At 39.3% G+C, this 22,422-nt stretch overlaps 1 protein-coding gene across 2 annotated transcripts in view; it reads right to left on the reverse strand.

The window, feature by feature from the left end:
* ITK (IL2 inducible T cell kinase) overlaps positions 1-22,422 on the reverse strand; it is an 82,290-nt gene that overhangs the window by 16,943 nt on the left and 42,925 nt on the right. For both annotated transcript variants that reach the window (XM_023726566.1, XM_004371265.1), the window contains exons 6-11: positions 21,014-21,165; positions 16,760-16,825; positions 10,750-10,804; positions 2,369-2,451; positions 974-1,107; positions 519-593 (exon numbers count right to left, since the gene is read on the reverse strand). In XM_023726566.1, the coding sequence (XP_023582334.1) occupies positions 519-593; positions 974-1,107; positions 2,369-2,451; positions 10,750-10,804; positions 16,760-16,825; positions 21,014-21,165 (565 nt within the window). The remainder of the gene's footprint in view (positions 1-518; positions 594-973; positions 1,108-2,368; positions 2,452-10,749; positions 10,805-16,759; positions 16,826-21,013; positions 21,166-22,422) is intronic.

A 22,422-nucleotide genomic window follows, 5' to 3' on the forward strand; every position in this document is an offset into this window, starting at 1 on the left:
TGTTGTTTTTAGTTGCTGTCAAGTCAGTACCAAAACACAGCAACCCCATGTGTACCCCCAGCCAACCTTTTGGCTAGTAGTTGACAGCTTAACCATTTGTGCCACCCAGGCCCCCCCCAACCCCGCCCCAACAAAGTAGATAATACAAAGGTTCTAGAGGACAGGTGGGGACACAGTGCTAAAGCATTGTTCCCTGGTATTTTTCTAATAATATTTAGTAGAGTGCTCTGTACAAAGTAGGAGTTCAAACAACACTTCGTTGATGAACTCTTATTTAAAACAAATGGACACTGATTTGACCTAGATAATGTGCTCATATGTACACTTCTCTTACTCACACACATTGTAAATGTTCATTTGTGCATACTATCTCCAGATACACAGCATACCTGTTTTAATAGTTATGATAATTCTGGGAAATAGTTAGGTTCATGGAAAGTGCATTCAGAATTTGCCTTAGTCCTTTAAAGACATGAGTTTTAGCACAAATTCACAACATTCTAGAATGCACTGCTCACCATATCTCAGCCCTGCCGTGACAGGGGCTTTTTGCCTCCAGGAACAAACGGGATACCGGAGTCGGGTGACCAGGCCTGTTGATTAAAAAGAGAAAGATTAGAGCTTTACTGAAGCAACTAACCAAGTTACGTCACCAGGAAAAAATAGAATCTGATACAAAAGCTATTTTTATTCTGAAAAACAAATCCCAAAGCCCAAGCACTTATATCACACCCTCCCTGAGAAGACTCATAAGCACTGGTGGGCACATAATGAAATTCAATGATTTCAAAAGCAGGGTTTTCTAGCGGAAAATACGTGATACAATCAAACACTTGGCATCTTTTTTCTATTTGTACAGTTAGTTATTATTTATGATCAGCTTGTGTGATGTGAAGAAACCAGGTTGGACTTTTGCAACTTCCTCCAAGCTCTCCTGAGAGGGTACCCCTCTGCCTTGACCTCTAGAACTCACCTCCTCCATTGTGTTGGTGGTAATTGATGAGGAGAGGGATGGAATCAAACACATACTTTTCAGCCACGTAGTATCGCTTGGGGTTATCATTTGTTTCTTTGATGTGATAGTGCTTTATACAGGGGTTGTTCTCACTTAAACAAATGAAACGTAAAGGCAGCGATTATTAATAAGCAATGTTTAGACACAAAAATATTTACTGGTTTCAGATCCCTATTAGCTTTGTTTCTCAACCTCTCACAAGGATGGCAGATACATTTCAACTTGTGTGCTAGTCTTGGAAGGTTGCCATGGGTGCCAGAAGTGCTGTGTTATGATGGATTCTGAGGCCGCGTCTGGACTCAATTGTAAACGGTTCTGTGATGGACTGGTGATGCTTCTTCTATGACCACAGAATGGTATTAACACGTGTCGCATATTTGTCTTCTCTGCCTTATGAATATAATTAATTGTCAGCCTATGTTGAGGAAACAGCTCTTGCCCTTTCATGCTTATTTGACTTTGTGCAGAAAAGAATTAACACAGAAGACCTGATGCCGCTGTTCTTAGAGAGACCTGCTTGTAAGGTTATCCCTTGGGTAGTATTTGGAACTTGGATATTGGGAGGGTTCTCTAACTGATAAAAATGGCTCAGTGTGCCTAAACTCTTTTTATAAACAATGTGGCTTATGTTGAACAACTGCTTGCCTTATGGGAGTTTGAGTATGTGCTAGGCAGAGGCTGCCTATGTGACTAGCCCCGGATTAAACCCTGGACACTGGGCCTCTCATGAGCTTTTCTGGTAGACAACATGTCACACATGTTGTTACAATTCGTTGCTTGAGGAATTAAGTGTGCCTTTGGTGACTCCACTGGGAAAGGACTCTCGGAAGCTTATGCCTGGTTTCCTCCAGATTTCACCCCGTGTGCCTTTTCCCTTTGCTGATTATGAGGTGCATTGGCCAGGAATCAAACCCTGGTCTCCAGCACGCAAGGTGAGAATTCTACTGCTGAACCACCACCGCCCTCCAGTAAAAGGCCGGTAGCTTTAGCAGCAAAGCCAGGACTAGAAGTCACGTCTTCTTGCTTGTAGTCAGAAGTATCTTTTCTGCCACTCCATGTATTAAATTACAAACTCCTCAGGACGAGGCATTTTATTTCTTTAGAACTCTGTATGCAGGATGCTAACTGGGTGTCCAGCTGGTGTCCAGCTCCAGCTATGTCACTTTCTAGCTAAGGGACTTTGGTTATGTCTTTAATCTCCCTAGCCTTGGTTTTCTCAGACGAACAGGGAAAACAAACAATTTCTAGTGACCCTCTGACTTTCATATTGTCTGACATTGCTGTGTGTTACCCATCACTCATCCACCTCAGAAGTATCTCTCCCCACATTGCTGAGCTGAGTTAGGATCATACCTTACGATGCCCTTGGTGAAAACAGACACAGTGTATGTTCCTGGAGTCCTGGAATCTCGTACCATAAAGGCTCCTTCTTTGCCCTGGAATGGTTAGGAAGGATGGAAGATTAGTGATCCCAGGAAACCAGGCTTATACACTCAGCTCCACTTTCTTGCCCATAAAAGGAGGAACTAGTGTAGGTCAGCTTGGCATAAAGTAGACTCTCAGTAATAATGACTACTGTTTCATTCATTCATTCAACAAATATTTCTTGTGCTCCTACTACATCAGGTACTGTTCTAGTACTGAGATTAGCAATGAATAAAGACAGACACAAGCTCTGCCCTCATGGAGATCACCATATACCATACTCTTTACAGATATTTTCTAACTCTCATCACGACATTGCAATCTATGTATTACTATCTTCAGCTTACTTATGTGGATACAGAGTTCCAGAGAGTTTAAGTAACTTTCCCACAATCCCACAGCTGGTTAGTGGCAGAGCTGAGATTTGAACCTTGGCATGTCAGCAAAGTCCATGCTCATTCTACTACTCCATGATGCGTCCATTCAACAAAGATTGGAAGACACTCTTTTATCCTCCCAAGGACACAAACTCTGTTCTGGAAGCTTGGTCAGTTCCTTAGTGGGAATATATTTCTCAGACCATTTCTAGACTGCTGATTTTGCTGGAGAGTAGAAGCAGAAACAACATTAAGCTCATGGATGCATGAGAGAGGTGAAGAGAAGGGAGCATGCTGAGAATGTACCCTTTACTACCTTGACAATTTCGCCAGGACTGATGAAATAAGCATAAGTAAATGAATACACCAGTTTATTCAATTCCTAGTGGAAATTTTTAAATCTTAACTCATTTTAAATACTTCATGCCTGACACTGTTCCTACCCAGCTGTAATCCTATGCTGGTAACATTTGCAAAGTCTACTATTACGATTTACTTAACTTTGACAGAATGAGGGCCATATTCCTTTTTACTGCTGAATGATATTCCATTCTATGGATATACCACATTTTGTTTGTCCGTTCATCAGCTGATGGACGTTTGCTTTCTTTCCATCTTTTGGCTGTGGTGAATTTGTGTCTGACTTCTTTTACTCAATATAATGTTTTGTGAGATTCATCCATGTATTGCATGTAGCATGGCTTGTCTTCAAGTGAAGGCCAGAGTTAGACAGGAGCCTTGTGTGCAGGGCACACACCTCTCATACACAGAGCAAAGTATATAAAATCTTGACAAACACAAACATTGCCAACCCCTAGCCCCAAAGAAGGATTGTGTACACGGCAAAAATTGTCCACATAGAGGGTCATACTAGTTGTTTGAATCCTAGAATCTCAGGGTTAGAAAGAACCTTATAGTGATTATCTGGCCCAGGGTTTCTCAGCCTTGGCACTATTGACTTTTTGAGCCAGGTAATTCTTGGTTGTGAGGTGCTATACTGTGCATTGCAGGATGTTTACCAGAACTCCTGGCCTCTGCCTACTGGATGCCAGACATTCCCAAATGTCCCCTGGGGGACAAAATGCCCTGGTTGAGAGCAGGGCTTCAAACTGGTTCCTTCTGGTTAGAACCTGTGCTGAGAATTTTCATTTCTAACAAGTTCACAGGCAGTGGTAATGCTGCTGGTTAGGGACCAATTCTGAGAACCACTAGCAGAGCAGTGGTTCTCAAAATTTATCATACATAAGAATTACCTGGGGATCTTGTGAAAATATAGATTCTGATTCAGTATATTTGGGGTGTGTTATGGATTGAATTGTATCCCCAAAAATGTGTATCAACTTGGCTAGGCCATGATTCCCAACATCGTGTGGTTGTCCACCATTTTGTGATCTGATATGATTGTAAATCCTAACCTCTATGATGTTAATGAGACAAGATTAGAGACAGTTATGTTATTGAGGCAAGACTCAATCTACAGGATTAGGTTGTATCCTGAGTCAATTTGTTTTGAGATATTAAAAAAGAGAATTGAGCAGAGAGGAGAGGACTTCATGCCACCAAGAAAGAAGCACCAGGAACGGAGAATGTCCTTTGGACGTGGGGTCCCTGAGCTGACAAGCTCCTAGACCAGGGGAAGACTGACAACGAGGACATTCCCCCAGAGCCAACAGAGAGAGAAAGCCTTCCCCTGGAGCTGGCACCCTGAATTTGGACTTCTAGCCTCCAAAACTGTGAGAGAATAAATTTCTGTTTGCCGAAACCATCTGCCTGTGGTATTTCTGTTATAACAGCACTAATAACCAAGACAGGGTGGAAATGCAAATTCTCAGAAGGGGTTCTAACCAGTTCAAAGCCCTGGTTGAGAGCCACCAATCAAGTCCAACTCTCTAAACCCCTGTGTACCAAACTTAATCGATCATCACGATTAACTGAAGAATTAAACAACAACAGCAGCAACAACCATCACCACCAGCTGACCTTGCTCCGCCCTAGCACCTGAGCTTTTAAAAGCTTGCCATGTGGTTATTATAGACATCCAGGTTCGGCACCCACTGACTTAACTGGAACGTGCATCTCCTACTTGCAACAGTCCTGACAAGTAGTCTCCCTCCCAAGCCAGCGCTGATAGTTAGAAAGCTCATCCTTGTACAGAGTCATAACCTGCTTCCTGTAATTGGCCCTAATCTACTTTTCTGCGCCCTAGTCCTGCTGGGGGCTTAGGGGAAAATTGACCCTTACATTATTATGCATCTTGCCAAACCTATAGTTGCCACATAACAGACTTTTGAAACTCAAAAGCTCATCTTACCTCTTCTGGGAGTTTCAAGAGTCTATTTTGAAATTCGAAACTGAGACCTGAATCTTCAGGTCTCTGTTGTTGAGCCACAGCCTCCCATCCCCCAAAAGGCAGTGAGCTGGGTCTGCGCTGGTTATGCTTTAGAGTTATTGCTGACAGTTTGATCTCATATAGACAATCATTTAAAAGAGTACAATTCTCATGGCGAACACTCTTTACTAGTTTAGCCAAACGGTTGTTTAGTTTAAAGATGACTCCAGGGGATAATTTCAGTTCATAGTTTGAAGATTTTCTCAGAGTAGTAGATTCCCTATTACCAGCTTTCCTGCCCCCTCCTGCCTTCTTGTCCTTGTCCCTGGGCTGGTGTGCCCATTTAGTCTCATTTTGTTTTATGGGCCTGTCTAATCCTTGGCTGAAGAGTGAATCTCAGGAGCGACTTCAGTACTGAGCTAAAATGGTGTCTGGGAGCCATACTCTCAAGGTTTCTCCAGTCACTGTCAGGCCAGTAAGTCTGGTCTTTTTTTGTGAGTTAGAATTTTGTTCTACATTTTTCTCCAGCTCTGTCCGGGACCCTCTATTCTGATGCCCGTCAGAGCAGTTAGTGGCGGTAGCCAGGCACCATCTAGTTATGCTGGACCCAGTCTAGTGGAGGCTGTAGTATTTGTGATCCATTAATTTGGACTAATCTTCCCCTTGTGTCTTTGGTGAAAGCTGCTTTTGAGGTACAATTTACAGACCATAGAATTCTCACATGTTAAGTGTACACTTCACTGATTTTCAGTAAATTTACAGAGTTGTGCAATCATCACCACAATCTAATTTTAGAACATTTCCATCACTCCAAAAAGAAACCTCAGGCCCTTTTGCACCCCTGCCACACTGATCTACTTTCTGTCTCTACAGATTTGCCTATTCTGGATATTTCATATAAATGGAGTTATACAATTAGCTTCTGTGACTGGCTTCCTGTTACTTAGCATTATGTTTTAAAGGTTGATCTATGCTATAGACGTATCATTCCTTTTAGTGGCTGAATAATATTCTACTGCATGATATAGCACATTTTGTTTACCTATACTGACGGACATCTGGGTTGTTTCTACCTTTTGGCTATGGTGAACAGTGAATTTGTGTCTGGCTTCTTTTGATCAACATCATGTTTGCGAGATTCATCCACGAGTTGCATGGCTTGACTTCAAAGTTTTTGCCTTTTTGCCAAATAATGTAACTTTTGCTCTTGCCTCATTCTAAGGTGATGGGTTAAACTCAAGGCAGGAAGAAACCCAACTTCAGCAGAGGCAGACTTTATCAGAATATGTAACTTATTCTAAAGGGGTAGAAACATAGACCACAAAAACCAGAAGTTTATCAACTGTCTGTGAGGAGGAGAGTGTGAATGTCTCTTCCATTTAATTAAGAATGTTTTGTTACTTTGTTCTTCTTCTTTTAAAGAAGCCATTGTTTTCTGAAAAAATTTATAATCAGAGTGGGGCCCAGTTGTTAATAAGAGTAAATAATTCAGCTCTGCAGGGTATGGAAGGCCCAGCTTCTTTGAAGCACTCTCTTCCTTTATTGTAGTTGCTCTCGACGGCATTCAGCGATAGTGACAGGAAACTCTGGTTTGGGGCAGAGGCAGCCAAGAGTTCTGAGGAAACTAAGGCAGACTGCACGTGCCATACCACCTACTTCCTGCAAGAAGCTCAGAGGAAGTCACAACCACAAAGGACACTGGCGCCTCAGGAGGCACCACTCATACTACTGCCATGCAAGGGGGCACTGACTTGTGGGGTGCAACCAGAGGGTATCCCTCACTGCCTTGGGACATACTCAAGGTCTCAGTTTACCTTTTGCTAGAAAAATTAAAAAGGAACGATAAAAAAAAAAAATCATGCCAAGAGATATAATATATATACCACCCTGGTAGAACAGGAGAACACAAAGTAACTCACATATTCCCTTAATAACTGTGTGCGTGTGTGCGTGTGTGTGTGTGTGTAAAGAATCTTCCTTGCTCTAATTCAGACTATAAAACTGATTCACTCTCTGAACTTGGCCCCAGTTTATCCAACTGTAATACAAAGAGAGATGGACCAGATAATCTTTAAAGGGAATTCTAACTCTAACAGATCAAAATTTTGTGAATTCCTGATGATTCCTAATTAAATGTATGACCTTCAATTTCCTCATCTGTAAAATAATATTTATAAAGTTGTTGTGAGAATTGAAGTGCATAAAACAGTTCCTAGAACATAATACCAGAACAAAGACTGGAAGGGTTATTATTGGCCATTGTTATTACATGGTATGGCATATTATCTGTTGAAAGCATTGATTCTATTGTCTTCCTCCATCTGAGACACGCTGGCGGTATTACGAGTATATTTCTTTCTTTCTGTCTACATCACTTGAAGGTGACATTACAGAAGATAATCTTGACACATAGGGTAGTTTATTGTGAAAAACACTAATGGATAATTCATAGCCTTGTGACACTGCATTATACTTAAAGAGTATCTCTGGCATCTTTCATTCTCGAAGTGGTTCTTTTATTCTCCTAAAATAAACCGGTTATTAAGTCAAAATTGCGTCATTAATAGCATCTCAGAATCACGAGAATATGATAAACCAATGCCCTGAATTTAGGCTCCTGCTTGAAATTCAGGTCATTGAACTTGGGAGGTGCTGCAAGGGCTACTGAGTTACAGAGTGAGGAACTACTCTCACAAGGCATTTACCCTCTACCTAGGTGGGTTAATACAAGAAGAGATTCTCAGCACAGTGAAAACAGTGCCACCGGAGGAGGAATGATATGGAAACATAGGTGTTCAAAGGCGAGAGAAACCACAGTCAATGGTTAGGTAGAGGGAGGGCATGGAAAGCTTCTTGGAAGCAGAAACATAAAAAGAACTGATAGGACTCGTTAGGACAGGTTTTTCACCTTACCCAAACCTCTGTAAGTCCTAGAATCACCTGGGTATCACCCCTAGAAGTTCTGATTGGGTAAGGCTGGCATCCAGGAATCTGTATTTTTTAAATGCTCCCATAATATTGCTTATAATCAGCCAGGCTCTCCTGAAGCTTAATTGTTAATTTAAAAACATTTGTTAAGCATTTGATATATTCATTCATGTATTCAACAAATATTTATTGAGCAACTGCTTTGTGCTAGATAGTTTTGGGTGCTGAGTTACAGCAGGAATGGAGAAATACGTATAGGGCAGTATACTGGGAGCTGTAGTTAATGAAATAATCAATTTCCACCTCCTAAGAGCTCTAGATTTGTTATGTAAGGGGACACTAAATACACTCAGAGTCTCTGGGTGGTGCAAACAGTTAATGTGCTTGGCCACTAACTGAAAGGCTGGAGGTTTGTCTACTCAGAGGTGCCTCAGAAGAAAGACCTGGCAATCCACTTCTGAAAAATCAGCATGCATTGAAAACCCTATGGAACACAGTTCTACTCTGACACACACACATGGGGTTGGCCAGGAGTCAGAGTCGACTCAATGGCAACTGGTTTTTAAACACAGCCATGAAACTCTTCAGCTACTGTTTAAAACAGCATACGAGCAACAGCAAAAAAAAAAAAAAAAAAAGAAAATGCCATTCAGTTCCAGTTCCAGAGAATCTGGCAAGGACGCACTGAAGTTTTCTCTCATATTACCTAAGGAGGAAAAGAGGATTTGATAAAGTAGTCCAGACTGTTAGAAAGGAGTGATGTTTCAACTGCCCTAGCAAGCAAAATGTATTTAAGTGCCTCAAAAAAAACTATTGTAAGAAAGGAATTATCTTTAGCTAGTCATTAATGTGGGCTGTTTTAAGAGCTCCTAATAGATAACACTTCGCTAACTGATGAGTAATTAAATTAAAAAACAAACAAACAAACAAAAAACAAATTGCACTTGTTTAAACACAGTCTAATTCAGCTTTTTAATTAATTTTGCACTCCCCTCAATTAGTCCTTATTAGTTAACTTTTACTGTGGCATCCAGTAATAGTATAGTAATACAGGTTGGGGGTCTAGGTGCTGGACTGGCTACATATGGAACATAGGTCTGACTTGTAAAAAAAAATGCCAATTCCCAGGAATTAACTCTGGAGATTCTGATTCTGTAGGTCTGGGTGGGATCTGGGAATCTCTATTTTTTTTTTTTTAATTTCCCTGTGATTCTAATGTGTGGTCTATTGGGAACCACAGGAAACGATTTAAGTGCTGAGTCGTGATGGAACCAAACCAGAGCCCTTTCCAGCTCAGTTTGCCTGCCTCCATGAAGTCTTTCTTAATTCCTCTAGAGGTTCTCTGAACTCCATTTCTGGGCCTGTCCCATATGCTCATAGTTTATCTTAGGTTATCCTCTAACTCCTTCTTCAGAGTTTGTCTTGTTTCCCAATAGAGTTTAAAGCTCGTTAAGGGCAAAGATCCCGTCTTAAGCACCCCAAAGTGCCTAGACCTGTGCTCAGAAAAATGGCAAGGTGCTTGAGTTGATGCTGAGAAATCCTAATAAAGGAAATGGGCAGACCTGCCATGACTGAGAATAGATACTAACACACAGATGAGATACAGAGACTGCCTCTTTTGCAGGTGTCACAGGTAAACACACAGGATGTTGTGGAGAATCCGTAAGCATTGAACTTGTTCTCTTTGCTGAGAACAAGCTGCCCAAGGTCAGAACACCCTGCCTGGCCTCTCTGCCAGTTGCCAGCTAATCAATGACTTATCCAAAGAGAGAAAAAACAAAGCTCACTGCTCCTAAATATGGTTTTTCCTTTTCCCTTTCCCTTTTCCTCCTGTAGGAACCCTGGTGATGTGATGGTTAAGCACTCGTCTGCTAACTGAAATGCCAGTGGTTCAAACCCATGAGCCACTCAGCAGGAGAAAGATGTGGCAGTCTGCTTACATAAAGATTACAGCCTTGGAAATCCTATGGGATAGCTCTACTGTGTTCTATAGGGTCGCTATGAGTCGGAATCAACTCGATAGCAACACGTTTTCCTCCTATAGAAATTACGTTTTTGCCTTTGATAGATGAAATCAATTTATTGCTAGTTTCTCTTGTACAAAGTAAATAGCATGCTAATAATTAACTACTGTATATGCCTTTGACTTATTCTTTGGCAGTATTCATCACCTTTCCACCTTCCCATCACAGCTTTTCACTCCTTTCCTGACATCCTCCCATGTCCCTTTCTCTAAGGCTCACCCATTGCCACTAGCCAAGGTATGAAAAAAAAGAAAAAACCTACTTGCTGTCGAGTCAGTTCCAACTCGTTATGACCCCGTGTGTGCCAGAGTTGAACTGTGCTCCATAGGGTTTTCAATGGCTGATTTTTCAGAAGTAGATCACCAGACCTTTCTTCAGAGGAGTCTCTGGGTCGACTTGAACCTCCAACCTTTCGGTTAGCAGCTGAGCATGTTAACTATTTGCACCACCCAAGGAATCCGTCCAAAGTAATGGTTACTGGAAAATCCTGTCATTTGCTAGTTCTGTAAATCCCCAGATCATTGTCACTAAACATGACAACCACTGTTAATCCAATATATCAACCTACACTACATTCACATAAACCACAGCATGACTGAAAAAAAACAGCACAGTTCATTTTAAGTCGAAAGAAAAGTTAAGGAGACTTACTGTGTCCAATAGAAGTTTTTCAGCTTTGTCACGGTTGATGCTCTTATTGTACCACCTGAAAGCAAGAAAATGTCATGTGTCAATGACACTTTTTAAAATTCCATTATATGCGTATAAAATACAATGCTGGAAAATCATTTGGTCATTTTCTGTTTCTACCAAAGCTTTTAAGCTCAAAGCAAAGGCATGACACTTTTACATGTAATAAAATTTTTAATTGGTGGGGAACAGATGAAACAGGACTGGCAAAATATTGATAATTGTTGAAGCTGGGTATTGGGTATTCTCTCTACTTTTGTGTATGTTGGAAATTTTCCATAATAACATTTTGAAAAACATTTATCTTCTCCATTTTAGAATTCAGAGGGTGGTTATAAGTAGGATGATGCTAGGGCAGCTATAAAAATTTAATACAAATTTGAAAGTTTAACAAATATCCTTTTACAACAATTGTAGTATTTTCCTCTTTAAGACTGGTCTTCAAGAACTTCTGCAAAGTAATTACATTATTTTTTAAATTTTTGAGGTCTGGTGAAAAACAATAAAAAGTGGTAGATAAAAATATGAATGATTTTGGGAGATGAAGGTTTATTTATTTTTATTTCCCCTAAAAATACTAGAGCCACCATCCTGGTCTCCCTAGATATTGGTTAGGTCAAAGGAGATAGAATAATCATCAGTTAATAATCCATTTTCGAAATCAATAAATCTAGGAGAGAAGTTCTTGTTGGGAAAGAGTACCCATTGCCATTAAGCTGATTCTGACTCATAGCAACCCTACAGGGCAGAGCAGAACTGCCCTGGAGGGTTTCCAAGGAGCAGCTGGTGGATTCAAACTGCCAACTTTTGGTTAGCAGCCAAGCGCTTAACCACTGCACCACCAGGGGTATGGGGAAGGAATACCACTTATCAAACTTGTTTAGCTATTTGAAAGTAGTACTGACTAAGGGAATTGGTGGATTCACCTGAGCTTTTTGAACATTCTACCAGAAAGAACTGGTTCAAATCCCTGCTGAGAATTTGCATTTCTAACAAGTTCCCAGGCGATGCGAAAGCTGCTCCTTAGGGACCAGTTCTCAGAACTACTAGTAGAAGAGTGGTTCTCAAAAATTTATTATAAATAAGAATCACCAGGAGATCTTGTTAAAATGTAGATTCTGATTCAGTATATCTTCATTCTACAGAAGAACAGTATTTTACACTTGAAAGGACTCTTAAGAGATTATCTAGTTGAGGGCTGGCCAATTTTGTTTTGTTAGGTGCCGTTGAGTTGGTTCCAAGTCATAGCAACCTTATGCACAACAGAATGAAACCCTGCCCTGTCCTGCACCATCCTCATAATCATTGCTATGTTTGAGCCCATTACTGCAGCCACCACGTCAATCCATCTCACAGAGGGTCTTCTTCTCTTTCGCTAACCCTCTATCCTACCAAGCATAATGTCTTTCTCCAGGGACGGGTCCCTCCTGATAACATCTCCAAAGTAAGTGAGATAAAGTCGCGCCATCCTCGCTTCTAACAAGCATTCTGGCTGTACTTTTTCCAAGACAGAATTGTCTGTGCATCTGGCAGTCCACGATATTATTCAATATTCTTCACCAACACCACAATTTAAAGGCACCAATTCTTCTTCAGTCTTCCTTATTCATTGTCCATCTTTTGCATGCATATGAGGCAATGGAAAACACCATGGCTTGGGTCAGGCGCACCTTAGTCCTCAAGGTAACATCTTTGCTTTTTAACACTTTAAAGAGGTCTTTTGCAGCAGATTTGCCCAATGCAATACGTTGTTTGATTTCTTGACTGCTGTTTCCTCGGGCATTGATTGTGGATCTAAATGAAATGAAATCCTTGACAACTTCAATCTTTTCTCTGTTTATCATGGTTCTGCTTATTGGTCCAGTCATGAGGATTTTTGTTTTCTTTATGTTATGGTGTAATCCATACTGAAGGCTATAGTCTTTCATCTCCGTCAGTAAGTGCTTCAAGTCCTCTTCTTTTTCAGCAAGCAAGGTTGTGTCATCTGCATATTGCAGGTTGTTGAATGAGTCTTCCTCCAATCCTTATGCCTCATTCTTCTTCATATAGTCCAGCTTCTCGGATTATTTGCTTGGCTGGCAAATATACTTCATCATATTCAAACTGTAATCCATGAGCAGTGGCTGCCTTGAGCTGTGCGTTGAAAAGGATCTTGAGGTCAAGTCTGGGCTCAGTAGGTAAAAGAGTATCAATATCTAATAGCGCTGTCTACCCTGAGTTCAATACAAGGGGAGAGAATGCCATCAAGAGCCACAATTTGCCTTCCTTTATCCTGTCTGATTTTTCATCTTACGGAAAAGGGATCTGAGAGCCAACAGATGAGGTCCCTTGCCCAAGGTCGTAACCCCAAACAAAGGCCTGTAACCCGTTGCTGTCAAGTTGATTCGAACTCACAGCCACCCTACAAAGGCAGGAGAACTCAATCCAATCAATTTAACAATCCATAATTATGTGCCAGGTTCTCACACAGATATCACTTGAAAGTAGACAACATTAATTTCAAGGCTAAAAAGTCATCATGCTGAGCATTTTTTATATACCTAGAAGTATACTAAATATCCGGATGTTTGCTTGTAAATTATTTTACTCTCTAGCTGTGATTTCATAATCTAGAGAATGCAAACTAATAACAGGCAGAAAAATAGGCCTAGAAACTGTTTTGTTTGTATAATGTGGTGTTTTATTTTCGAAAATGACTAAGAATATCTTTAGATAAGGGTATATGCTTTTGAGTATATACTTGTTATTTGCCCCATGTCCCACCATTCTCTACTGCATTATATTCAGAATTTTGAGTTTGCCCCCTCTATTATAAAAAAAGAGACTCTGATGAAAACAAAAATAAATACAACCCAAAACTTCCCAGATTCTTAGTGGACATTTGAAATAAATGCCTACTTATTTTCTAGAGACATTTGGAATAAAAAAATAATTTTATTTACACATATCTTATATATGTTTCATTATGAAACTCGGTGTACCGACTATACCTCATTTCAGCTCAACTATTCTTAGAACTGATGACTTTTCTGTTAGCTGAGGGAGGGGCTATGCACACATACTTGGACCAACTTTTTTTCAAAATGAGTGTCAGGTGAAAGACTTTTCAGAAAATGACAGCTCTTCATTACCGAATCTATTAGAATTTCAGCAACTTTTTTTTTATTGTTGAAAATAATATACAGCAAAACATATATCAGTTCAACAGTCTCCACATGTACAATGCCACTTGACCACATCTGAACTACTGAGAATTCTATTGAGTTAATAGAAGTCCTCATTAGCTAGTATTCTTCAACCCTGGTATCTTTGGTGAGTACTAAGCCAATTTTTGTTATTTTGAAATAATTCCAAACTTAGAGAAAAGTTGTAAAATAGTATAAAACAATTGCTGACATTTTGCACATTTGCTTTGCTAGTCCCTCTAGATAGATATATAGACATATAAACAGGCAGAGGCATATATACATACATAAAGACATTTTTTTCTGAACCATCTGAGAGTAGATTTTTTTCTCTCTCTAATGATCACATAGTATTTAATGGACGCACCATACTTAACCAATCCCCTGCTTTTTTGGAGAGAAACACTTAAGTTGTTTCCAAAAATAAACTTTGAAACAACTATTTTAAAAAATAACATTTCTGCTCCCTGAGGGCAAACTTAACTTATAAAATAAAATTTGAGCCTTTATGGTTTCTCAACATTTATTAAACACACACAAAAGAATTGGAATAAACTTTTAAGGTGAAGAAAGTTAGAAAAACAAATGGAATTTTTGTACCTAAGCAATTATATTTAGAATCAAAAAATTTCTTCAACTCTGGAATGCTTCTACTGAATTCCTAACTGACCACATCACACTATACTGGCTAACATTCACACATAAGAGGCAATTCTTTTCCTACCCTGAATATTCACACACTTTTATCCTAGGCAGATGGATGTTGTGTACATTGAAGAGAAAATTGTTACAATAGCCATAACGATTTTTATACTGAAAAGGCGATCATTCTCTAGAATTTATAGTAACACGAGTCCACTACCATCTACTTAGTAAATAATAGTACTCTTTGGTAATAATCATTTTTTTTATTCAGTGCTTGAGAGTAGATTTTTATCCTAAGTACTTCAGTGTGTATTTACTAAGAAATAAAACATACTCACATAACCACAGTACAGTTACCAAAATCAGGAAATTTAACGTTGATACAATACTATTACCTAATTTCAGATCTTATTAAAATTTTATCAATTGTCCCAATAACATTTCTGAAACAATTCTTTTTTTTTTTTCAATTGTTCAAGCTCCAGCCTAGGAATACCAGTGCATTTAGCTGCCAAGTCTCTTTAGTCTCTCCTTTAATGTGAACCAATTTCTCAGGCTTTCCTTCTTCCGTGATATTAGCATTTTTGGAGGGCATGGGCCAGTTATTTGGTAGGATATTTCTCAATTTGGATTGATTTGCTATTTCCTCCTGACTCAATTCGGATTATGGACTTTGGACAGGAATATCACAGACGGGATGTCATGGCCTTCTCGGTGCATCACACCCGGAGACACATGTTGTCTGTTGGTCCCACTGTTGGTGATGTGAACTTGGTCATTTGGTGAAAATGGAGTCTACCAGCTTTCTCCACTTTATAATTATTATGTGATTTGTTCGGAGATACTTTGAAGCTATGTAATTATACTGTGTCTCATCAAACTTTCACTCCCTAGTTGTAACATCTAGTATTAAATGATTCTTACCTGAGTCGGTTGCTACTTTGACTTCAAAAATAGTGATTTTTAAACTTTACAATTCCTTCTAGATCCATTGATTGGCATTCTATGTAAGAAAGAGCTTTCCTTTCTTACTTGTTTACTTACTTATTGATCTATATATTTATTATGGATTCTTCTTTTATTCAATGGATTGTAGTCTATTACCATCATTATTTATTTTGATACTCAAATTGTCCCAGATTTGGTTAGTGGGAGCCTCTGAAAGCCAACTTCTGAGTTTGTTTGATATGCCCACATCATTTTTTTTGAGTATGTCCTTATTTTCTGTCACAAGATGACCCAGGTTCATCTTGTTCTTTCCCTTACCTAACCCTGTATCCCCTAAGCCATTGCTCCAAGAAGTCTCTCTTAAGTGGAAAGTGTTACTTAGAAACCAACATCTGGGTGCTAGGTGTGAGCATTGCTACTGCTGTATTATTACTTGGGGGCCCTTCAGCAGCTGAGCTAGGAAATGAATGTACATGGTGAATACATTGTATACCACAATTGAATTTTATTAAACACTCAGTAGTTCCATTAAGATTATATCCCTGTGAACTCTTCTAAATGATAGCTTGGAAATAAACAGCACAATATAAGCAGATATTTAATACCTATTTGTTTGCCTATTATTTTGTATTAGAAGCATTGTGGTTAACCATTATTTTAAATCTCTTTATATTTAATCTAGTGGTCACAGTGCTAGTCCTTCTCAAGTGAGACTGATATTCTTGGGATTCCCAGTAGGACCTTTCCCTTTTACCACAATCTGTTCCCCTTTGATAAAAGGGGATGTGAGTACCCATACCCTTCCCCTCCTCTTATTTAAAGTTCACCTCTCCTGCTTATTTAGGTGGCAGAGAATGAGGAAGAAGAAAGTGAATCAAGAAAAGAAAAGGCTTAACATTTTCATAATCAACCTATAATTTACTCCTAACCTAAAAACCCAAACCCGTTGTTGTCAAGTTAATTCTGACTCGGTGACCCCATGTGTTACAGAGTAGAACTGTACTCCGTAGGGTTTTCTTGGCTGTAGTCTTTGTGGAAGCAGACCACCAGGCCTTTCTTCCATGGCACCACTGAGTGGGTTTGAACCTCCAACCTTTAGGTTAGTAGCCAAAAGTAAACCATTTGCGCCTCCCAGGAATCTCTCCTAACCTAAGGCATATCATACTTTTGGAAAACAAATAAAATAATCTTACTCATAGGTTTCCAGGTTATTTGGAGATTTTTCCACCAGATAACTGCTTGGTACATATCCTTCATGCCTGTTAAAAAGGAAATTAGTGTTTAGGTTAATTAGACCTGATTTTCACATTTTTGTTTTACAGATTTAATCCACTGAAAGTTAAAGATGTGGAAGTCTCACATCATTTGGCATTAGTAATAACATACTTCAAAGTTTTAGAATAAAATAACTGGTAAAAATAATAACAACCTGCTATCTGTTAAAGGCAAGAGACTTCACCACTAATAATACGAACCATAAAAATAAGAAATGGCTATTTTATTTTAAAAGCTCAGCTTGCTGCTCTCCACATTGTGAAGTTTCCTGTACTGGAAAAAAAAGATTAATGTTCAGTCTCTATTTTCTATAAGGAAACATTTTTTTATGTGTGATAATCAGTATTTTTTCCACTTTAGTGCCATCATTTTATAGTCGAGAAACCAAAGTAATTAAAATATAAAAAACTACTTTCCAACCACAGGTCGTAAAAGATGCTACCAGTCGATAGTGTAAGCTTTTTAACTCAGGGCCTCTCTAATAGTTTTGGTTAGTTAAGCTTCTTCAGATATAAATGGTATAAATATGAGAAAATAGGATGAAGTCAGGCTGAATTTGTGGAGGCGTCACTTTTGAGCAAGAATTAATAACTCTGCATAAACAAAGAAGCATAGATAGAGACTAATCAGAATAGCGAAATACTTTATATTCGTGCGTAACTTTGTAGTTTTCAAAGCACTTTCACATTCATTGTCTCATTTAATACCACAAGGTGAGAGCGCTGTCACTTCCGCTCTCTGGGCCTCTGACTTTGTACCTGTAAAAAGAGGAACCTAAACTGGATTATCACTAATTTGGACTCAGCCAATCTACAAAAGAATGCCTAATAGTTTCTTGCTTCTTACTCCATAAACTGTTTTAACTGTTTTGCAGAATAAGGCAATTTCTCAGCCTAGTGATTATGTTTAATGGGGAATGTGTAATGTATGTCAATGAGTGGTTTTGAGGGGTGAAGAAATCAAGAACAGAGATTCCAACACAGGATAATTATCTTGTACCTTGTGCCCGTGGCAGACATTGCCAATCTATCATGGCACACTTTCTTTGGAGATTTGGACATTGGGCCTCAGAATCATCCTTATGATGGTACCCAAGGCAGCCACTGCCAATTGATGGGAGATAGCATGTTTGAAAATTATTGGCCATTCCTTCTGTAGCTCTCTTTTGGAATTCCCCTTAGTTACGCCTCTCTTTGCCATACCATGTGTTTACAACTATATTAATAAAAAATATTTTTGCTTTCAAATAGAATTACTGTGTTTTAATACACCAACTAAAGCTGGGTTATCAACACAAATGATAATAATTCTTTTCACTTGTACATGATATAGAATTTACGAAGCCCTTTCACTTCCATCATCTCATTGATGTTCTCAACACTGTGAGATAAATAAAGCTGATATTGTCATTTACATTTTGCAGATAAGGAAATGGATTCACTGAGGTTAAGTGACTTGTCCAAAGCCATATACAACAAGAGTGACTGTCCAAGTATTAAAGTCCAAATCTCCTGTCTCCCCGTCTCGTGTACTTTCCACCATACCGCACTATTACAAAGCAACACTGGGAAATTCCCACAATGCAGATTGGCCTCTGAGGTGTCCTCTTTGATGCTCTTTGAAGTGCCAAGAGTTAAGCCTTTCCACAGGCCACTGTTCAAAGGGTAAACTGTCATTTGGGGAAGTAAGAACTAGGAAAAGAAATTTCCTGGCACATCAGCGGTACTAAATGTCAGTTGATTGAACTGGTGAATTTCTTTTTTTTTAAACTGGTGAATTTCTGCGTAAGTTTCTTTGGTGTTTGTAGATCCAGGCAGCCTGGAGTTTGCTCCTGATATGGGTCTGCCCAGAAAGGGCAATGAGACGGTCATGTGACCAGCCTAATTTGCCTCCAGGAGTGAGCTGGAGAGCAAGGCTCTAGATCAGGGTCTTTGGGGTCTGTTCTTAGCTACCAGGCTCTACTGCCTCCCAAACAGTTCTTGATTTAATCACACATTACCCAGCCCCCTCAAAATGTAAATTTTGGTGTACGTAAATGTAAAGTCTTAACCTTAAAGATATTTATACCCCGAAAGAAAAATAAAATTAAAAAAAGATATTTGCACCCCTTTTTAAAATCTCTCAAATTGGCTTTTTTTTTTTTTTTAAATATTTAATGATACTCAGTATTGGTGAGGATGTAGCAAAATAGGCACTTCCATAAACCTGTCGGTGGATATGAAAATTTGGCAATCTTTTTGAGGGAATTACCTATAAAAATGAAGATACCATATACTCAGATTCAACAGTTACAGAGTTAGAAATATGTCCTGTAGATAAATATATATTCTCAAAAGACTGCCAAGATACATGAGCAAAAGATCTTCATTTCAGGGCCTTGATTGAAATAGCAAACAAAGAAAACAAAGCTGGAAACTTCATGTCCCACAATGAAAGATTGCTTAAAGATTTACAATACAATCATACATTCTAATACTATGCAAATCTTTAAAAAATGGGATAGGTCTGCATGTGCTGATGTGAAAAGATTCTCAAGATACATCATTAATGGTTAAAACCAAAATGAAGAGCAGGAATGTAGGCTTAGCGTGTAAATGAAAAAAGGGTGTATTTGTATATGAGGAACCTGGGGGCACAGTGGTTGAAGCACTTGGCTGCTAACCAAATGGTCAGAGGTTTGAACCTACAGCTGCTCCTCGGTAGAAAGATGTGGCAGGCTGCTTCCGTAAAGATTACAACACTGGAAACCCTGTGGGGCAGTTCTACTCTGTCTTATAGGGTCGCTAAGAATCAGAATCGACTCAAGGTAATGGTTTTTTTGAATTTGTATATGAATAACTTTTTTTCCAAGGATACACAAAAAAGAGTTAATAGTAATTACTTTTGGAATTGATGTGGGGAGGAAGGAAGATGGCTTATTTTTCATGTATGTTTCTTTGTACTGGTAGTATTTTTTTTTTTTTTTAAATAAATTACCGACATAGGTATCCAGATGTTGCAATGATGGGACATTTTCTTTTTCTTTTTATATTTTTAATTAATAATAACCCCATACTTTAAAAATGTTTTAAACCTTTAATATTAACATACAAGGGTGTTCACTGCAGTGTTATTAATATTTGCAAAATATTAAAAACAATCAAAATACCAAACAAGAGGGAATTTGTCAAATTATGGTATATTTATATGCTGGATTTATGCAGTCATTGAAGTTATATTCTGGAGAATATTTTAGGGCATGGGTACATGCCTCTCTTATATTGAGGGAAAAATGTTACAGTGTGAATCTGATGCATTTCAACTAGGCACTGGTATCAAAGTCATATACATCCCAGAGCATTCTAAAGGTTAATAACAGTAATTATGTTGTATTTCACATTAGGTAAAGGCTCATATGATTTTTCTATTCAAGAATTCTATAGTGGTCAGTTAATATTTGCACAAGTTTACTTTCTCCATGAACCATTTGGATGGCTAGTTCAATGACTGTGATTGTAACTAAATCTTACTATCTTCTTTTTGATACTTCTTAAAGTATCCAATCTGTGCCATTTCTATGTGCCTTTCTTCCCACCAAAATAAGCTCTTCACAATGGGATGTACCTTCATCCTCACTTAAACACTCGAGAATAATAATGTTTTGCCAAAAAAAAAAAAAAAAAAGTCACCATTCTCCCAAACTGTGGATGTCAGTGGAAAAACCCAGGGGGTTTTTAGATAAGAGTGCTTAAGATGGGGTACAGGGAGTAAGCATAGCAAGTGACTGCCTCCCAGCCACTTCTGAGAAGAGGTAAAACTCCCCTCAGCTACTTCCTCTTCCTCCCTCTTTCTTCTACCTCGGTTTTCCTCTCCTAACTCAGTGTAGTGATCATGCTGAGAGAAGTAGCATCCATCATTCCAGTGTTTTCTTTTTCCCTACCACACATCAAACCCTGGAACAGTAACCACCAGTTGCCATCGAGTCATCTCTGATTCATGGCAATCCCATGTGTGTCAGAGCAGAACTGTACTCCATAAGTTTTCAATGGCGGATTTTTCAGAAGCAGATCACTAGGCCTTTCTTCTGAAGTGCCTCTGGGTAGACTTGAACCTCCAACCTTTCAGTTAGCAGCCAAGCGCATTAACTGTTTGTACTACCCAGGGACTCCACAGTCACCACAGAAGCTCCTTACCCGTTCCTGTCCTGAACTCTCCACCAATGAATTTCAGAACTGTCCAGCAGGTAGTATTCTTCATTGCGGCGAAGTGTGAGTTCCTGTGGGTCATTTGTTTGGTAGTCATACAAGGCAATGACCAAGGTTTCCTCAGGTTCCTGAAGTGACCGCTGGGTGAGGGAGACAACAAAATCAAGCAAATATACAAAAAGGAGGCAAAATGCAGAACAAGGTTAGCAAATCCTTGCGCTGTTACTTGCTCCTGAGTCTATGCCAGATCAACACACCAGTTTCTATAATCCACTGGGATATTCACTGAAGCAATCTCGCTTCTTCTAGTTGGCTCTCTTTATGAGTTAGGATTACACTGCTGAATATGAGACAAACACAATAAAGAGCTGGATTCATCGCCCCTTTCCTTCTGCGAGGTAAATTCTGACTGCAGTGAATTCCAGGCAGTCACACGCTTTTCTCAAGCATCTGCTGCTTTCTGTACGTGTACCATGTCACACATCACAGGCTGTCTGCCGGACACATCACATTCTGGGGGAAGATGATGCAGTCTATATTAAATCGCTCAGTTGATGCTTTGCTGATTTGATTTGTGGGTTGTCTAGCTCAGTAGAATTATAGATTATTGGAGCTAGAATGCCTGTGAAAGATCATTTAATCCAACTCATTTTGAATGGGTACACTGAGGCACAGATGGGGAAATGGATGTGGCCAAGTTTAGAGCTTGAATTAGTCTCAATGCCTTCTCCACTAAAGTGCATGGTCTCCCTTCTTTCTCTTGTGGGCATTCTTTTACCCAAATCTCTACTCCTAAGTATCTTCCTTAGGACAAGATATTGAGGACATGAAGAAGAGACTGTAAAGCAAACTGTAACAAGATTTCAGGATGGGCATACTTGCTACGGGTTGGCATGTTTTTTAAAAGGGTAACTATGGGAAGAGATTGAGATTGCTGGCCAAAATGTGATTTATCTGAGTACATTGCAGCATTTGGCAGCATAAAAATAATGAAGCTAAAAAAGAAAAGCCTTGTCATACTTATGTAGTATGTCATCCTAGCTGAGCCCAGACTGGAATGTGAAGTCCAGATATTTGTGGAGCTTTTGAAGTGGTGGTGTCTTGCGTACCTACAGACATGAGTCAATGGGCCTGCAGCTTTTGTTCTAAGAGCTAATAGAGGGAAGAGTTGCATTCCAGGACACCTGAAGAAGATAGAGGGAAATGGATTGGTATCCATCTCAACTAACTGATTCATCCCTCTGAGCAGGAGGGTCAGAGCAGCAATTCTCAAGTCATGGTGGTACCATCACATAGGGGACATTTTGGACATCTTTGGGAGTGTTCTGAACGTCACAGACATTGAGGTGTGCTAATGCCATTTAGTGGGTGATGGCCAGGAATACAAAACGTACGGC

This window comes from Trichechus manatus, unplaced genomic scaffold, assembly GCF_000243295.1.
Source record: "Trichechus manatus latirostris isolate Lorelei unplaced genomic scaffold, TriManLat1.0 scaffold00011, whole genome shotgun sequence".
Classification (NCBI taxonomy): Eukaryota; Metazoa; Chordata; class Mammalia; order Sirenia; family Trichechidae; genus Trichechus; species Trichechus manatus.